Source organism: Belonocnema kinseyi, chromosome 10 (assembly GCF_010883055.1).
Source record: "Belonocnema kinseyi isolate 2016_QV_RU_SX_M_011 chromosome 10, B_treatae_v1, whole genome shotgun sequence".
Classification (NCBI taxonomy): domain Eukaryota; kingdom Metazoa; phylum Arthropoda; class Insecta; order Hymenoptera; family Cynipidae; genus Belonocnema; species Belonocnema kinseyi.
In genome coordinates this window covers 64514100-64534753 of record NC_046666.1, presented here as the reverse complement: position 1 = coordinate 64534753, position 20654 = coordinate 64514100, and the positions used below count along the sequence as shown (strand labels likewise).

At 29.6% G+C, this 20654-nt stretch overlaps 1 protein-coding gene across 1 annotated transcript; it reads right to left on the bottom strand.

Annotated features, from left to right (window-relative positions):
- Positions 1-946: 946 nt before the first annotated feature.
- Positions 947-14478, bottom strand: LOC117181171. The gene is made up of 3 exons (XM_033373739.1): positions 14369-14478; positions 3574-3738; positions 947-1161 (listed from the first exon to the last, which is right to left on the bottom strand). The coding sequence occupies exons 1-3, from the start codon at positions 14418-14420 to the stop codon at positions 947-949; spliced, it is 432 nt and encodes a 143-aa protein (XP_033229630.1). The 5' UTR covers positions 14421-14478.
- Positions 14479-20654: the final 6176 nt, after the last annotated feature.

Sequence of the window (20654 nt, the reverse complement as noted above, 5' to 3'; positions counted from 1 at the left end):
TCCATACAATTTGTTGAAATTTTATAATAGGCAGGCTTTGAATGAAATTCGTTAAAATTCTTTCAAATGCGTTAATGCCATTAAAAATTTCATAAAATCTTTTACAACGCCTCTTTAAAATACCGAGTAATCTTTATATACTATGAAAATCTTTTACATTCCTTGAAGTCCGATAAAATATCTGCAGATCCTTTGAAAACCTTATTAAGCCTTTAAATTCCATAACAGATACTAAAAAATCATTAAATCCCCCATGAAATGAACAAAATTCGATGCATTTTCTTAACATTTCTAGAAATTTACTGAAATACTATGAAATTCCTTAAATATTTTAAGTCTCTTAACGTCTTGTGTAATGTTTTCAATCCTATCAACTGCTTTGCGAACATTTCGAAATACGTGTAATATTTCAAATCCTATGAAATTATATTAAATCTCTTGAAATAAATTAAAATACATTTAAGTGTTTCGAAATCCCTTAAAACGTTTAAAACCCATTGGAAATACCAGAAATTCACTTACATCTTAAAAACGACGTGACATTCTTTAAAATTCCCTTAAATTTTTAAAGAACATACACCGAAAAAGTGATGAAATCCTTTAACAACTACTTTAAAATCCCTTCAAATATTTTAAAATAGTGAACCCTTTTAAAATCTTTTGAAATGCCACAAAATCTCTTCGAATATTCCAAATCTCATGAAAACCCGCAGATTTCTTTGGAATCTCTTAAAATCCCTTAAAGTTAACTGGAAATCCGGTGTCTGATCGAAAGTCGAATGGTCATCCACTTCCAGAACAATGAAAAATATATTTTTTTAATGATAAAGGAATTATGTTAAAAAAATTAACTTTTTTTCAAAATTCAAAAACCAAAATAAATTACTTAATGAATTATTTAAACATTTTTAAATGAAATGCCTTTATTTTTTAATTAATAATTTAATTAAAAGGCCCACAATGCACTACATTTCCATAATAATACTGAAATCATTGAAATTATTGTGAGGAAATTTGAAGATAGTAAATCTGAATGATTACAAGCATAAACTGAGCAAAAGTAACAATCGATTTTTGCATCTGGATATTTATTAATATCGCAGTAAGAGTTTACTTTTGTAGAAGGTACACATCCTCTCACTGTTGTCAGTATGGAATGATCTGAAAATTATAAAATTTATAAGAATATAATTTTTTTTTAATAAACAGAAGAGTTAATCAATTTCTTCTTATAAGCAAAAAATTGTAACTATTTATTTTGAGATTGTTTTATAAATAGTTTTAAAATGTGTACACGATCATAAATTAAATTCCGACAAGGCTTAAGAATCAGTCATAAATTTAAGCCTAAGTGGCCCAAATCAAAGAGGGACTACTCTGTCTTGTATCAATTGGTTAATTCCAGTACCTGAAGATGGAATTTATTCATGATTATAATTATCTTATTCACGAATTATCAGATGAATACTTTACCTTTTATCGTCAATTATATAATATATTATCTTAATTTTAAGTATACAATTGTGAATAAAATAAACATGAACTATTTCCCTACTTATTTAAATTTTCTATGGTGTATTTTAAGCAAAAAATAGATTTTCAAAGACGTCAGGCTTAGCAAACATTTATACTAAACACAGACGTCTTAACACAAATGGAAACTTTCAAGCAAAAGAGATTTATTTTTTACTAAATAGTCGCATCATCAAACCAAAAAGATGAATTTTTAAGAAAAAAGTTCAACTTTGAACCATGAATTTTCCTCAAAAGCCTGTTCTGTCAAAAAAAAACTGAATTGTTAATTTAAAATAGTTAAATTTTCAATTAAATAATTAAACTTGCAACAATTTAGTAGCATTTTTTACAAAGCAATATCATTTTTACGAAATCATGACATTTTCAACAAAAAACAAATTAATTATCAATGAAACAGATTCATTTGCATTTTCTACCAAAGTATATCAGTTCTTAACAAAAAAAAAGTCAACTAAGAATATGAAATTCCAACCAAGAGGATTAACTTTTCTACAAACAAAGAAAAAATCGAAATAATTATATTTTGACAAAATAGTTGAATTTTTAACTAAAATGATGAATCTTTAACGAAACAGTAAATTTTGAAAAAAAATGTTGAATTTCCACCCAATTAGTTGAGTTTTCAAGCAAGTTGTTAAATTTCGAATAAAACAGATTGATTCTTGACAAAAATCTAAAACTTGATATTTCAACAAAAAAAAATATTTTAATTTAAAATTGAAAACATTCAAACAAATAGTTGACATGACACCAAAAATATGAATTTTTAACCAAATAGTTGAATGTTTCCCAAAAATAATTGTATCTTTAACTCAAAAAGATGAATTTGCAATAATGCAGTTGAATGTTTAAGTTAAATAATTAAACTTTTTAATGAAAAAGATCAATATTCAACCAAAAATAGAATAATTAAATTTTCAGTTTACGAAATTTATTTTCAACGCTAAACAATCTAATTTTCTATAAAAGAGACACAAAAATATAAATGTTTAATTTATAAAATGATTTTTCAAGTAAGTAGTTCAACATTCAACAAAGTATTTTTATTTTGAATTAAAAAGATTATTATTGTACCAAAATAGTTCATTGTTTAACAAAGCAGTATAATTTCCAACTAAAATATTAAATCTTTAATACAAAATTAAACAAACAAGTTCAAGTCTAAAGTTTGTGATTGAATTTATATTAAAAAAGTAAGTTTTCAACCAGAAATATAATAGTTAATATTTCAACAAACAAAAGATTTTAGTTTTTGATCAAAAACAATTGAATATAACCAAAATGATGAATTCTCAATTAAAAATGTAAAAGGTGATCTTTAAACCAAAAAACAAACATTTAAAATTTAAATAAAATACAGATGAATTAAAAAAAATAATTTGCTTTGCTGTATAAAAATCACTAATTAAAATTTTTCTAGCATTTCCAAAAATGTAGTCACATTCACATTATTTACATGTAACGACACATTTTGCGTTAATCGTCCCCATACGTGACAACACAAATCCCCCCCCCCCCGAACTTCTTCCAGTGCAACGTACTTTTTGAACGGTCTCTTATTTTAAATAAATATAGAAAATCTAATTTTCAAATTTTACATCTTAGGCTTTACTAATTTTTTCAGTGGAATGTTTAATTTGAAAAGAATCAATAAAATTATTTTTTTACTCTTTCTGCGATCATATCTAGAAAATATAAATTTGGGTAATTTTCTTTGATTATTTACTGTAATAATGTTTTTATTTGAATCATTTTCGTTAAAACAATGTTTCTGTAAAAAGAACAGTGAGACAAGCTTCGTCTAGTAAAATAATAGCCGTGTTGAATTATCACGTTCTCTATTGCGCACTGGCAGTTACTCATATGACGGTTGACTAATCTCCCAACGTGTGAACTTTCATGAATAATGAATATCTTCACGCACAAAAATACGTACACACAGTCTGACAGGCAGAGAAGATTTACTATACCGTGAGTATGCGTAATCAGGATAATAATATTAATAATAATAATTCAAATTAATTAATCTTTACTCACAGACTATTATGCTCTTGAGACAATGGTGCGATTCGTTTTGGGGACACTGGATTAAATCAACCATTGGTCCTGGGGCATAAGGATCATTGCATTCTTGAGATCTTCCCTCTGTCAAATTCGTATTACAACCATAACACCATAAATTTTCTGAGCTATGAGCATACCCTAAAAGCAAAATTTTAAGTATAAGATAAATTTAATAACTCTATTATTTAAAACAGTGTTCCAGTAGACGGGCTCGCACATACAAAAAGGATTTCGTAGCCTACCTAAATTTATTATTTTAAATCACACATTACATTAAAAAATAAGCGCTTCTATGTATGCCTTCTCTTATCCCAATCTTTCCTCTCCTAAATATATTTACCTCCAGACTCTCTCTCTTCGTCAAGTAGAAAATGCCGCATCTGGTAAGACATATTCCAAACATTGAGAAATAAACCTTATTTAAGTTTAATCAATACTAATTATTGTAATCTATTTCAAAATATTTTTAAGGTAAAGGATAAATTAATCTTTTAGAAAAATCTGGTCCCGCAACATGGGGCTAAGAGGAAAATATGGGGTAAGGCGATCCGCTTTTCATTTAACGAAAGCAATAGCAATGACCGATATTACCTTACAGCGTTTCCACCCATTTTTAACCATCAAATTCAATTTGTTTTAAATGTTTGCAAATAACAATCCAAAAAACGTATCCTCTGTACAGTATTAAAAAATTTTTAATTCAGCAAACTCTAAATTCCAAATTAACAAGAACCGGTTAAGAATCGAGTAAAAATATTCCAGTATACCGGATTGATACCGGTTAGGTAATAGTTGCAACCCGTGGACAAAATCCGGTTAGAGACCGGTTAAACCCGGTTAGGAATATTATAAGGACCCAGTTAAGAACCGATTAGGTGATGCCTAGATCCTGGGGATGAAATTCGAATAGGCGCCGGTGAAGAACCGGTTAATATCGGGTAAAATTATTCCAGTATATCGGATTAATTCCGGTTAGGTGCCGGTTACAACCCGGTGACAAAATCCGGTTAGAGACTGGTTATGGCCAGTTAGAACCCACTTCTAACCGGGCACTTACTGGGTTCTATCAGTTATTTTGAGCAAGGAAGTTATTATGTTTCTTGCATTTCTCTTTCCATGCAAGAAGAATTTTTTCGCTGTTGAAATCATTCCAAACTGACTAAAAATTGTAAAATACCAAATTTCCTAAACCACGAATTTTTTCTGAAAACTGAAAAAAGATATGATGTTTTTGGTTCAAGATGGAATAATTCCCACTTTAAACCATTTTTTGCATACTTTTGTACAAAGTTTGTACTGTTTGTACATTTAATATTTTCTTTTGTACCCTTTTGGTTACCCGGCTAGGAAAAATGAAAATTACGAGCCACCCCCTTCCCTAGATTCAAATTTCTTCAATTGTCTTTTTGCATACGTTTGTACGTCGTTTGTTCTATTTTTACATCCAATATTTTTGTTTGTACCTTCCCTATTACAAAATTAGACGCGAAGTTGATTTCGGCGGGCTAACTGCACGCATCTCCTCGAAATAAAAATTTCTCGAGTCTTCTATTCGCATGCGTTTGCACGTCGTTTGTCCTGTTTGCACAATTAATATTTTCGTTTGGACCCTTGTTGGTTGCCCGGCTAAGGGAAAATCAAAATTTCGTGCCATCCCGGCGCACGGCAACAAACGTTAACATAAGAAAAATGGAAAAAATTTAATTTAAGGGGGATTGCATGTAATATTGATATTCCTCTGCCCATGCACTAGTCGGAAAAGCAAGAGGGTACATACTTAAATCTTAAATGTACAAGCATTATAAATGAGTACAAACGTTAGCAGAAACAAATTTTAATTTCGAGGGGATGGCGCGAAACTTTGATTTAACTCTAGCCAGACAACCAAGAGGGTACCTACAAAAATATGAAATGTACACAGAGTACAAATGACGTACAAACGTATGCGAAAAGAGAATTGGAGAAATTTGAATTTCGGGGAGATGGTACGAAAGTTTAATTTTCCCCTAGCCGGGCAACCAAAAGGTAACAAATAAAAATATTAAGTGTAGAAACAGCACAAATGAAGTATAAACATATACAAAAAGAACATCTGAGAAATTTAAATTTTCGGGGGGAGGGGGGTTCGAAATTTTGATTATTTTCCTAGCCGGACAACCAAGAGGGTACAAACGAAAATATAAAATGTACAAACAGTACAAACGACGTACAAGCGTATGCAAAAAGAAAGTTTAACAAATTTGAGTTTCGGGTGGATGGCACGAAACTTAGTTTTCCTCTAGCCGGGCAACCAAGAGGATACAAACGAAAATATTTATTGTACAAACAGGACAAATGACGTACAAATGCATGTAAAAAGAATATTTAAGAAATTTTATTTTTGGGGGGATGCGTGAGGTTATACCCCCGAAAACAACTTCGCCCCTAATTTCGTCACCAGGAGGGTACAAACAAAGATATTGGATGTACAAACAGTACAAACATCGTACAAACATATGCAAAAAGAACATTTTCAATATGCGAATTTTTTCATCTTCAACCAAAAACATCATATCTTTTTTCTGTTTCAGAAAAAAATTCGTGGTTTAGGAAATTTGGTATTTTACAATTTTTAGCCGGTTTGGAATGATTTCAACACCGAAAAAAATTCTTGCATGGAAAAAGAAATGCAAGAAAAATAATAACTCGCTTCTTTAGTTCTAGTTGAATAGATTTGAAATATTCAACTCAATCTTAGAAAACATGTTTTTCTCACATTTACAAGTATTATAAATTAAGCAGAACATTTGTTTTAATTTTTTATTTTTTATTATAGTTCTTTGTCAAAAACTATACATTTAACAAATTCATAATTATTTTCGGCATAATATCTTCTGTATTAACCGATTTAATTTCATCACATTGAAATTCATTTTACTTCTTAGAGTTTATAAATTCTCAGCATAAAATAGACGACCATTGCTCCTTTTAAATGTATTAAGAAATAATTAGTACATTACTAAATCCACCACCAATTAACTGTTATTATTAGTATTCAATGTGAAACGAGAGCCTTTAGTTTCTCGGATTTAATGTCTATTTTATTTTATTATGAAACTTTTTTTAAAAACCCGGAGTATGACCAATAATGAAATAATGAAAGGCCGGTCCGGCATGCTTATTATACATCAGATTTATTATTCTTTACCAAAGAAATGCTTTGTGGTTTTGTATGTTTATTACAGACAGTGTCAGCAGTAATAATTTAAACAATAATTACTTATCAATAATTTTATAAGTAACACATTATTTCTGATTGTAATAACTGATTTCCATTGTTTTTTTTTCGTACATCGATCCTAGAGAAAATACCCATAAGGAAATGCAGATGAAATTGGTGCATTTCTATTAATTTAATTTAAAAGTCGTTATCTTTTGACCTTATCTCAAGATATAGTATACGTGTATTAGAAATATATCTCGAATCAATATAACTTGCCCGAATTTTAATTAATAATGTTTTTAGGGAGTTTGTTATTTTGAAACATATTTTCTCTGAACGTCGTCTCAAAATTTGGTTTAATAAACCACTAATACAAATCAGAGACTCGTTTACGATAGGATAGTATCAGAAATAAATCTAGAAGCGATATTTTACGCCAGAATTTTAATTTCAATTTTTTTAGAAATTTTTCTATTTTTGAAATTGCTATCTCTGGATCTGATTTTCAAATTGGCATTGGACCTGGCTCTGAAATTAATTCTAAGTCAATTTGATGATGTAGGTGTATCAGAAAGATACCTCAAAGCAATAACTAGCCCGAATTTTAAGTAATAAAGTTTTTAGGGAGTTTATTCTTTTAGAAAATATTTTCTCTGGACCTCATCTTGAAATTGGGTTTGATCAAACCTTAAATGAATTTTGAGTCTCGTCGATGCTAGGATATATTCAACAGAATATCTGGATACTGAGGATAACATTTCCCATTGGGCCAAAAATTTGGCGACGTCTTTACGACATCGTTACGACTTTTACACAGTAAAGACACCTTAACGACATGGACATAGGATGTCGTAAAGTTATGTAAAGATGTCTTCACGGTGTCGTAGAGACGTCGCAAAATTTTGTGCCAACTGGGAATTTTTTCTCACCTTGGGAGTGGTCTGAAGTTTAATGGGTTAAAAATAGAAAAATGACGGCACTGTATAAGGTACCTCCTTGTTAAAGATATTTCAGGATAGCAGCTTTTAAAAGTATTCACATGATAATTATCTATTTTATCAGGTTTAAGGATTAAATTCATACATTGTTGGTAACTTATCAGAAAATACAAATCTTTGAGTGTAATTCACAACTTCTCGAAATGTTATTTTAGTGTGTTTCATTGAGGTATCGTTCAAGTTTTAATTATGCTTTGAAAAATAAAGCCACCAATTCCGTCCATTTTATTTAAAATGTCTTGTTTTCAATTGGATGTTGTCCTATGTTTATTCTTTGTACCACGTTTGCAGGGAAAGAATGCAGTGGACATTTTCGACTAGAACGATTCTCTCATTCGATGCAGTGGAACACCATCATATTGATAATAAAGTTTTACCTCTGAAAACTGATAGCAATTTCAGAAATATAATGTTTTTAATTAGAATAATAATTCTGGCATAAAATATATCTTCTACATTCATTCTTGATATACTCCAATCATTAGTGAGTCTTCTCTAATTTATTTTAGTGTTCGATTAAACCAAATTTTGAGATGACGTCGAAAGAAAATACTTTGTAAAATAACAAACTCATTACAAACTTTATTAATTAGAACTCAGACATGTCATATTGCTTCGAGATATCCTTCTGATGCACCTATACCAGAAAAAATTACATAAAATTAATTTTACAAGCCGATCAAATTAAAATTTGGAATTCAGATCCATAGATACAAATTTTAAAAATAGAAAAATTTCTTTAAAAATAGGAATAAGAATTTTAGCATAAAATATCGCTTCTACATTTATTTTTGATAAACGCCTATCATCAACGATCCTTTAATTTATTTTAGTGATCGATTAAACCAAATTTTGGGATGACGTCCAGATAAAATATGTTCTGGAATAACAAACTTCCTGAAATCTTTTATAATAAAAATTCGGGCTTGTTATATTGCTCAGAGATATCTTTCTGATACACCAATAACATCAAAATGACTTAAAACTAATTGCAGGCCCTGATAAAATTCCAACTTGGAAATCAGATTCAGAGATAGCAATCTCAAAAATAGAAAATTTTTTTAAAAAATTGGAATTAAAATTATGGCTTAAAATATCGCTTCTAGATTTATTTCTGATACACTTCTATCGTCAACAAGTCTCTTATTTATTTTCCTGGTTGATCAAACCAACTTTTGAGATGACGTCCAGCGAAAATATTTTCTAAAATAACAAACTTCCTAAAAACGTTATTAATTAGAATTAAGGCACGTTATATTGGTTCGAGATATCTTTCTGATGCACCTATACCAATAAAATGACTCAGAATTGATTTTAGAGGATGACCAAACTCCAATTTGGGATAAGGTCTAGAGATAGCGATTTTTTAATAAAGTTGATTGAAATGCACCAATTACATCTGCATTTCCTGATGGATATTTCGTCCAGAATCAATCTACGAAAAAAACAATGGAAATAAATGATTACCATCAGAAATAATGTGTTGCTTGTTAAAATTATTAATCGGTTATTATTTTTTAAACTACCTAAGTCTCCAGGATACATTTTTTGTCTTTTGAATACTATAAATATCCGTACAGAGAATGTTTGAATCTTGAAAAAAGCTGTCTGAAAAATGTTCCAAATATGCTGACTTTTTGAATTTTGATCCAAAATTGCTGGCTAACAAACTTGACCTTTAGTTTGGGACACTAAAAAATACAAGAAGCTGTAAACTATTTCGAAAGTTATCGTGCTAAAAAACTAAAAATCTACAGGCTAACAGATAAAGAGAATAATTAAAAAAATATATTTTTTTTGTATGAAGCGAAAGTTCTGGAGTTTCATTTTCTTTATTTTATAAAATGTAAAAGTAATTATTAGCTCATTTGAGAAAGCATCACGGAAATTTATACTATTAAGCAGTATATTCTGTAGATATCTTATATGTTGAAAGATAACAATACAAATATTAAAAAATATTATCTTTAGAATTATCTCGAGGCGTCTATTCAAATTCTGTAAAAAAGATTCCCTGACAATTCTAGGTTGTTTCCAGGTATCCATAGATTTTCCCAAGATACAATTTTCCTGAATAATGAGCCACTCAAGTATAAAATATCGCTTTCTTTAAAGCAATTATAATCCTACATCCCTTGATAAGTATTACATAATACATTAAAAAACCTTCCGTGATCCACCTGTGAATGGTTAAATGGAAGTTAACTAACTTTATTAAAAGTGGTAAAAGAATAGGAATAAATAACGCTTGGTCCAAAAAAGTCTTTTATCAAAAATATCTACCCTACAAATTGTTCCTTTTAGTGTCAAGATGTTGCCTAAATATTGGCATTATTTATGTTAAAACAAATATTTTTCACAACAAACAATTTAATTTCTACAAAATAAGACGAATTTTTAACAAAATGCGCAAATTTCTAATGAAATGGTTGAATTATTAAGCAGGAATATGTATTTTCTACAAAAAAGACGAATTTTCTATTAAATAGTTCAATTTTCAATCTAAAAAGGATCACTTTCTAACCAAAAACGGAATAAATAAATCTTCATTGCAAAACAGTAATTTTAATTTTAATTTATTGAATTATTTTGGCTGAAGAGTCATAATTTTAGTAGAAAAATCAATCTCTTTGGTTAAACTGAAGTCCAACTGAACTTCGCTGAAGTTCCCATTTTTGGGGTCTTGTAACTCAAAAAATTACACTTTTGACAAAAGAATTGAATTTTCAACTCAAATTATGAATCCAACAAAAAAATGAATTATTAATCAATTAATTCAAAATTCCAACCAAAGAGTAGAATTTTCAACTTAAAAATGTGAACTTTTGATCGAAATTGAAAGGAAAAAAAATCGTTGCCCTACACCCCCCTTTCCCCATACACCCAAACACTACGGAATGTATGCACAGTCAGCAATATGCACGTACTTTCAAGCTTTTTATCAATGTGAACACTATAATGCAAAAATATAAATAATACGGAATTTATTATTATTATTATTATGTTACAAAATTAATTTTTGAACTATATCTCTTCAAATTATCATAATTCAAAGCTGATGTGAACAAAAGATTCATTGCACCGATACGAACTGATTGAGCTATAATGTCATTATATTTTATCAAAGAATAAGAAAGTTATGGTCACGTATACTATTGAAAACTTAAATTTATAAATTGAACAAAATAATTTATGTAATTTTTGTTTTTCAACCTTCAAAGATAAAAAAATGTGTAGAATCAAAACTATAAGAATCTATAATATGGCTGCATTTTATTAAACATTGAGACAGTCATCGATTTACGAAGTGTATAATATAAAAAACTTGTATGATTATCGTAATTCGAAGTCAGTTGTCTATCAATATTATTAGACAGCATAAGATTATACATTTCTTAAATAAATAAATAAAAAACATCAAGAAAATAATAATTTTGTTATATTTATACAACAAATAGTAACTCTCAAGATCAAATTAACAGCTAGTTTGGAAATATCTTTGAGCTAACGAAATGTTTAGTTAATTTGAAGAGAGCTAATTATAGGAAGGAGACTTTCGTCGAGCAGACCTGACAATATCAGTAATGTGAAGAAGTGGAAAATTGCAGGGGGCAATTTAACAAGGCGTTTCCTCTAAGACGCAGTGACCATATCCGAGGGTAGAAATTTAATTATATTAAAACAACACTTATTTGAGTGAGACGCGTTAAACAAAAGTGGGCGGTTAGTGAGATTTTAAGAAAACAGAAGATACACTTCTTTTTGAGAATCTGAACTTTGATTGTGTAATAAATCAAACGAGAACTCGTCATTCACGTATGCGAATAATTCTTCTATTGACTCAAAGAAAATAATCACCTTAAGTCGTACTTATTTAATAAAGCGTCTGGTAGCTACCGCAATTCACTAATTGAAGAAGATGAAAATTTTATCAAAGTTCATATATACAGTACATAAAAAATTGAAACGTTAAAATATTTTTTGTATCATTACAAAATCAATTGACTTAAACAAATTAAAATTTTGATTCAAGTCAATAATTATTTTAGTTGCTGATTTCCAAATTATTATTTGTATTTATTATGAAAGTTTTTGTCTTTTTGGAATAAAAAAAATCATCAATAAAGAATGTTTCAAACAATTTTAATGATACGTTGAAAATTCAAATACCTAAATAATTGTTGAAATATTAGATCACAAATTGAATAAACGATTGAAATTTCTAAACTTTATATGTAAGCGCATACTTTGACATTACTTTTTTCACCTGAAAAGACAAATTTTTATCAAAATATATAAATTTTTAACCAAAAAATTGAATTCTCAACCAAGAAGATTAATTTTATTCGAAAAAAAAGAATTTTCCATGAATTTCATTCATTGTCAACAAAATAACTCATTTAAAAATAGTTAGATTTTAAATAAAACAAAAGAATTTTGAACAAAAAACGATAATTTTCTATCTAATAATTGAATATTAATTCAAAAAGATCAATTTCCGGCCAAGGAGATTACTTTTTTATTTTAAAAAACGAATTTTCAACAAAATACATACATTTTTAACCACATAGCTGAATTGTCAATCAAGGAGATAAATTTTTCAAACAAAAAACTAATTTTCAACGGAATAATTTTAAATTCAAAACATTTTGTTGAAAAAACAAACTAATCTACTAAATTGTTCAAATTATTAATTAATAAGTGTTTAATGTTTGATTATTATGATTGACTTCCAAGACAATAAGACGAATTTTCTATACAAAACAGTTAAATTTGCAACCCAAAAAAATTAAATTTTAAAACCGCAAAATGGAATCGTCAACAAAGTATTTCCATTTCTAAGCAACTAGAGGAATTTTTCACTAAAATTGTCAATCATTTACCAAAAAAAATTACTTTTACAATAAGTAGTTCCAATTTTAACCAAGGAGACGAAATTTCAACGAAAAATGTAATAGTTGATATTTCACAAAAAATGGTTTCAATTTGAAATAAAATTCAACTAAATTTAACTGAAAAAGTCTCATTTTTAACAAAATATTCTGATACTCAAGCAAACAAGATTACAAAAAAAAAGAATTTTCAATAAATCACATAAATTTCCAACCAAAAATGAAGCCTTAAAAAAGACGCCCGCTGCGCGAACATATTCTCATTGCGCGCTGGGCGCGCGGCGCTTCGCGTCAAGTTTGAGTGCGCCTAGGACGCGCGGGTACGCTCTCGCGCTCGTTTTCGTACTTTTAATGCATACACTTTAACTACATTTCTAAATTTTTGTAAATATTGTAAATACTATAACTTAAATTGAAAAACTGTGATTTAAACGTCTGAGGAATTACAGCCATAAATTGTAACTGAATTTTTTTTCGATTTGATTTTAAAGAGGGTTCTCAAAATACCTACGGCTTTGACGATTACATTCTCATTACGAAACTCGCGCTTCTCTCTCGATAATACGTATCCACTTGAAAAACTTCATCAAGATAATTTGTAAATCTTTTTAAAATCTACTAAAATAACGTTTTAAACTTATGGATTTCTTAAAAAATCAAAATTGCATATTATTGAAAATGATCCAACTTTTGGAATTTTTGTCTAATTGAAAAATGTCATGATAATAGTTTTGAAAAACATATATTTTACATCTAGTAGAAATTTGGATTGATATTTCTGAACCTATTAAAAAATTTTGTTTTCCTTTTTTAGAAAATTTTCAAAATGTTGGAAAACATATAACTTTTCTAATTTTCATCGAAATTGAAATTTTTATTTGTATAATTTGCAAGTCTTCTACCCAACTATAAGAAACCTTGACAACAAAATTTAAAAGTTTGGTTGGAAATATTTGTTTCACGAACTTATCTTTCATTTTGTGAACCTTACGAAGTGTCTCAAAGGCTGACTTCATTGGACAAATCCTTCAAAAGTTAGCGTGGCTACAATATTCAGGTAAACATATGTAGACATGTAGACATACATACAGGCATACAGGCATACAGACAGTCAGACTGACTGACAGACACCGATAAAATTTTATGATTATTGGATTCTGTTATTGCCGAAACGTAAAGATCCGTCAAAAACCAGAGATCGAAAATTTGGACGATTACATTACACTCTCATGAATGAGAATGTAAAATATAGTTAAATTTTCATCCTAAAAAGATAATTTTTCAACCAAAAATATAATAGCTAATATTTCGACGCGAAAAGATTCTAATTTTAAATAAAAACTCATTGAATTTGCCCAAAAAGGACGAATTTTTTAACAAAATACTTGAATACTCAAGTAAAAAAGATACATTTTCAACCAAATAGTTAAACAGTTTACGTAACTCTTGTTTTTAAGTAATTCACTGGTTTTAAAATATCTTACATAAAAATTGGTTTTGAAAGCGTACCCTCACCCAATGTAAGAGAGCACTAAAAATTAAAACAAACATCAAAATGACTTCACTTGATCTTGACCTTTTAAGAAATTGAATTTGCAAACTCGTTTTATTGACACTGATCGTAAAATGTAATGTTTCATAGTACAAATGGACTTTATTATAAATCTTAAACTTACCAAAATTCCATAAAATGAAAAGAAAGTGTAGTTTTGCTTGATTATCAGACATGTTACCTCTGATTTCAAGAGTTCTTGTTCTCGGTAGTCGTTGACAGCATTCTAAAGAGATACCTTATCGCAAACCGTAAAGCTCATAAAGGAATAACCTGCTTTGAAAACATATAGTGGGAGAAACAATATGTACATTGCATGTGTAAAATCTTGATGCTGATTACCAAAGTGTACCTAAATATTTTAGTTTCAAAATGCTATTTGAACCTAAATTAGGAAAAACTATGCAAGAGTAGGTCACTTGGTGGAGAAAATCAGAAATAAGAATGAGAAAATCACAAAAAAAGAGGAAATATTTTTCATTAAAATTACTCTTCAAATATAAATAAGGAGAAACTACGCAAAGGCCCTTTTTTGTTTTAATTAAGAAAGATCTTCTAGTCAAAAACGGAACAACTTTTCAACCAAAATGTTAAATTTTTAATCCATGAAGATGATTTTTCTACAAAACAGTTGATTTCTAAACCAAATACAGTCGAACTAGGATTTAGTGTCAATTTTGGGACTGACGGTAATATAAAACCCAGGCTCTCAGTCAGGTGCATATGACCCGCTTCCGGTGGATTTTACTGCGTGGTAAAAAATATTTTGAAATTTGTTTATACGTACGAAGAAGTTATTTAACAAAAAATTACGTACTTCTACAAATGCTAAATTAACTGTCCACGAAAAATACAGTTTTCACTATTCTCACGTCAACACTTGACAGTTAGAGGTTGGGATTCCCGATGCATGAAGTCGATCGGACATCTGATTCTACCATGTGAGATAGATAGAGATTATCCGATTGTGTTCTAATTATAGGTCTTTTTGTTTCGAAACGATCATACTCTTTCTATCTCTGTTTATCCAATACTTCTTCTTTGTTCTCTTTGTCGAATCGCAAAGCCTATTCGTAGCTACAACAGTGTCACAAATTCAAAAAAATTTGACTTTCAATTAAGGATTAACAGAAAATCTTATAGATTTATGATTAAAACAAACTGATCTTCACTGCTATTTTGCGTGAACCTTGTTCCAACAACTTCACGATATATATCCGCGTGTCAGATGGCACTTTTTCCAATATCAATAACAAGCTCATTTCATTGCACAAAATAATGCGATGAGTCCCATCGGCTTCAGTAGGCATCGGAGCCCCACTTCTGGTGGACGTGAGCTCGTCATCGTGCTTATTTGCGTGTGCCTCCGGCTTCGAGTGAACTGTCGAAAAGTTATGACGCAGCTACAAAGGTAGGCCGTTAGAGCACAGCGCCTTACTGCAACGCTTCTGTTTTGTCACGCCTAAGTGAGCACCTCCCCCCCCCCCGTAGCTCCTCTCATCCATCCCCGCGACACGGCGTCAATTTTCGGAAATATTAAATGGAGAATCACTAAATCCAGGTTTCACTCTAATTGAATTATTACCCTAAAAGATAAAATTTCTACTAAAGAATATAAATTCTCAAGGGAAGAGATACGTAAATTTTTAACTAAACAGTTGAATTTTTAACTAAGAAGATGCTTCTTCATATAGGAACGTTGTTAATTACCTAAATTTTGAAATCTACTTTTTTGATATGATTCAATATAATTCGAACCCAGAATACTGAAAACTTAATTTTTTTTAATGTCCGTGCGTGCGTGTGTGTGGCCTTTTTCTGTTCACTATATTACGAAAAGTAAAAGAGCTATGAGACCCTTTGATCACCATATTATTAAAACTTCTTCTTGATATTGAAAACAGAACAATACTATGTGTAGTGCATTTGAACAGAAAAACGCTGGTGTTAAATTTGTTGCAGCTCAAATTTCATTGGGTTCCCAATGATCATTTGAGAGAGTTTGCAAGTCTCAAATGTATTCCTCTGAATGTAGGTGCCCATGTGGGCATCTAGGGGAAAATATCATTTGGAGACTGAATTTTGGCTCATGCAGAGTTGTGGAGTTCTGAACCGCGCTGTCAGCCACCTGAATACCTGTGAAAGCAACTATTTGCTTTGCGATATTAACCTAAATAATTGTTAATAAGGAAACCAATTGAAACAATATTTACCTAATTTTCAAATTTCTTTCATTTAATAGGGCGTACCAGTCACTTAGAATAAAATTATAACTTCCTAATGCAACTTCCAAAAGTTAGGTTAGTCATGCTCGTCGACATTTAAACTAAAGCCGGGATGTATAGAAAAAGTCATGACCGTCTACATGTACAATAAGCTATTTTCACTCCAATCACTAGCTGAATTCACTTCGTTTAATACTAAGGGGATAACAGTTGACTAAATGCATGGGCATCGGTTAATTTTTGCTCTATTTTTCTAACATCTTCGTAGAAAGTAATTTATCTGTATAAGTGCAATTGAAAAATAATTTTTCTTTTTTAGGGACTATTTAATGCAATAATGAAATGATAATAATTTTCATTCGTTCGTGCGTTAGGGCTGAGCGCTGGTTGTCTATCCTTTGAAGCGCGATCCAAAATTACATTGAAAAACAATTCTTGTAATTAAAATAAATAATTATTAAAGTATACACAATAATGTATACAAATTGTGTATTTTTTGATTTCAGGCAAGAAAAATATAACACATATATTATATGAATACCAGTTTATTTTCATTGAAGCAATATTCTCAGCTGAAATTATTTTTAGAAAAATTCAAATATTATCATTATTAAATTCTACAATGAACTTCTATATATCAAGCTGTAGAAGCATTATATGATATTTCAACAAATGTATCTATTACAAAATGTTTTGTGAACTATAAGTCAGTTTTTGGAGTTCAATGAAAATAAACTATTATTTATAAAATATGTGTTATACACTTTTTTCTTGTCTGAAATCAAAATTCACACAATTTGAATACATTCTTATGCATATTTTAATAATTATTTACTTAAATTACAAGAATTGTTTTTTTTTTCAATTTAATTTTGAATCGCGCGCCAAGTGTGGCCAACCAACGTTCAGCCCTAACGCAAGCGTAGTAGATCAGGGTGCCAACATTGGCATCATTGGTCCACAGTACAAACCGGAAAAATAAATCAAATCAGCCGGCAAGAAAAAGTTGGGATATGAAAGCCTCAATTAGTTATTTTCACTTCAACCATCAGCTAACTTCATTTTGTTAAAATCTGAGGGGGAAAAATGGATTAAATGTATGGAACAAAATTTTATTTCTGTAATATATTTGTAATTAATAATCATTATTATTATTTTATTATTACATTAAATAATAATTAAAAAATAAAAACTATTTTTTAACTACACTTATATAGAAAAAATTACCTTTTACGAAGATATTAGCAAAATAGGGCAAAAATGAACTGAATCCCATACATTTGGTCCCTTATTTTCCCCTCAGCAATCTACGAAGTGAAGTTAGCTGTTTATTGAAGTGAAAATACCTAATAGGCTTTTATCTTATCAGTTTGAATGTTCCCGCCGCTATATTTGAAACATTGCAATGTTTCACGAAACTCCCAATGTTTCATGAAACTTTTCATCAGGCTAAAGTTTCATGCAAATTTAAATTCCCACTCATCACGAAAAACAAATTTCTGTTTTTATTATAAGATTGTATTTACCTTATATTTCATGTATGACACTAGCTACTGCAAGATTGGATATCTAAGATACCTTTAAACTTCCGCAGAAAATCTAGTGGAAATTTGTTCGAACGACGTGGCATCAATTTCGATGCAGACGGTGACGACTTAGTTTGTACATCCCGACTTTGGTGGTTTGAATATCATATTGTAAGTTTTGACTAACCTAACATTTGGATATTATATCACGCTAAGTGCTATTTTTATTCCAAGACTATTTAGTCGCTGGTAAATAGGAGAAAATAAAAAGTTAGGTAATTATTATTATAAATTACCTGCTTATTAACATCTGTTTCAGTCAAATAACGACCGACAAAATGATCTTGACAGTTGACTTAGTTTGAAGACGACACTTCACGTTGTACTGGATGAGAAAAAACAGTGTCTAAATGATCAAATTTGTTGCAACTCTATTGAACACCGATTTCGGTGTACATTGGAGGATCGGCGATTTTCTGTGTGTTCGCGTCTTGGATATGAGTCAATCATCCTATTGTTCAAACTTTATAATCCTGTGCAAATATTTTGAAATCATTTGAATTCCATGGATATTGTACGTAATCTCCTGAAGTATTTGAAAAGAGCTGATATTTTCAAGCAAATATTTAAAAAGTTTTAAAGTTGAAGTGGCATGCATCGGATCCATTTGAGAAATTTATACATTTTGAAAGATATGTAGGGGAAAAATAGGATCGTGCAATTTTTAAAACATTATATCGAGGAATTAGCTATACTTGTTTACCGCGTGGAAAAATTTCGTGGCTGTCTTGAATCATGGTGAAGCCAGTACAGCATTTATCAAGACTGTCTATTCGCGCAATACTAGCCTGGCGCTACACTGGTTCTGTCTAGTTTTACAACGTGTTTTATTTAAAGCATTCTGCTGTCTAGTACCAGACTGATGCTATCTAGGATTTCGTGGCAAAATTAAATATATAAAGAGTGTCCAAATATTAGCAATTTTCTACACAAAATCACGGTTTGAACTTGAACAAAAACTATAGATGTGAATTCAGAAAATATTAATTTTTGAATTAAAGATTTAAGAACTTATCATATATAATTGCATAAATGCTTAAGTAATAATTGAATGTAAGAGTTTACATATTTTAGATAATAAACAATGATTATTGAAAGTGATTAAAATCTTAATATACAAACTGTATTATTAACAACAATTTTCTAAAGAATGCTCGACAAATTTTTTTTAATTGAAAAAATTGAAAAAATCTCAATTGAATTGATTTATTTAATTTATTTTCATTATTTATTGATTGCGTAAATGAATATTAAGCCTAACGTATTTATTTTTTGAAATAATTATTTCGTAGCCTAATCAAAAGTACTATAATCATACCAAATTTATTATTTTCAATGATTTATTTACACTTCACGCACTTTTAATATTAAAAAATTGTTCATGTTTTATTTAAATAATTATTGCGATGTAATGAACTGAAATTCATATCCCACAAAAATCAAATCTTTTATAAACTTTAGATGGCCGACGGCGTATATGCAAAATTTGCGGAAACTAATTTTTTCATTTTTTTTTGTGTAGAAAAACTTCTTTATATTCTCATAATTTAATTTGAAAACAAGTAACCAAGAGAAATGATAATTTTTGAAAAATCATACAAAATGTCCTTTTACCATTTTCCAATAGGACTTATCATTTTGTTTTTATTTATCGTAAGTAATATGCAGAAAATCGTAAACTTCAAGATTACGCCAAAAGGCGAGAGATACGTAAAAAATCTATAAAAGAAGCCTTGTAGGATATTTTGTTTTATCCATAAAAATAATATGGAAACAAAAATTCTATTTTTAGTATAATAACAGCGAGATTGAGAAAAATGTCTAAAAAATGAATTGTAGTTTTTTTATTTATTTTATCGTGGTTCAGAAAATATACATTCACAAATGTATGCCATAAATCGAGGGCGTAACGCGAGTGTCACGATAATAATGTATACAACAAAGCTTACAGAGCTTTGAGTAATTTAATCTTTAACTATACTTAATTAAGTAGAAAATTTAGAATACGAAAACGCATATAAATCCTACGATTTAAAAGAAATCATCTTGATCTAGTTTCATTCAAGCATTCCAAATGCAAAGAATAAATATCCAAGCACGAAGTGCGAGATGTAATTATGTCCGAGCTAGAATTGGGTCGCGGTAATATTCTCCCTAATTTCAGCAGGAAAATCACTGTCATTACCGGTAACGTTTCTTTCGTTACCGCTGTGATGAATCCGGTTTATTACCTGTATTCATCGTAGTGTACCAGTGCTACGCGCACTAATTCAAATTAATTAGAATAATATTCCACTCAACGATTATGTTCTTCTCTCTCCAAGATTCAGAAAAATCTTTCAAAAACTAAAAATAAATTCCAAACTTTCGTTCTAAAAATTAAGTGCCCACCCTTCAGAATTTTATGAGTATGACCCCTCGAAACATTCGGATCAGGGAAACAAAGTACATCCTGTGCAGTCCACAAGAGGCTTTTCAGATACCGCCGAGTCTGGCAAACATGTGTAAGTCATCAAACAAAATCCCTCCCAAGCAAGACTTTTCCAAAGGATTCAAACGTAGATCGAGATTCTTGAATTTGACAAACTGTAGTAGGAAC

What these genes read in the sequence shown, in the direction of transcription:
- LOC117181171 (XM_033373739.1), bottom strand. Translation starts at nt 14,420, where the DNA reads ATGTCTGATAATCAAGCAAAACTACACTTTCTTTTCATTTTATGGAAT. An exon ending in TTTCATTTTATGGAATTTTG is followed by an intron (nt 3,739 to 14,368) that starts GTAAGTTTAAGA and finishes TTTTGCTTTTAG; the next exon opens with GGTATGCTCATAGCTCAGAA. An exon ending in TCTCAAGAGCATAATAGTCT is followed by an intron (nt 1,162 to 3,573) that starts GTGAGTAAAGAT and finishes TATAATTTTCAG; the next exon opens with ATCATTCCATACTGACAACA.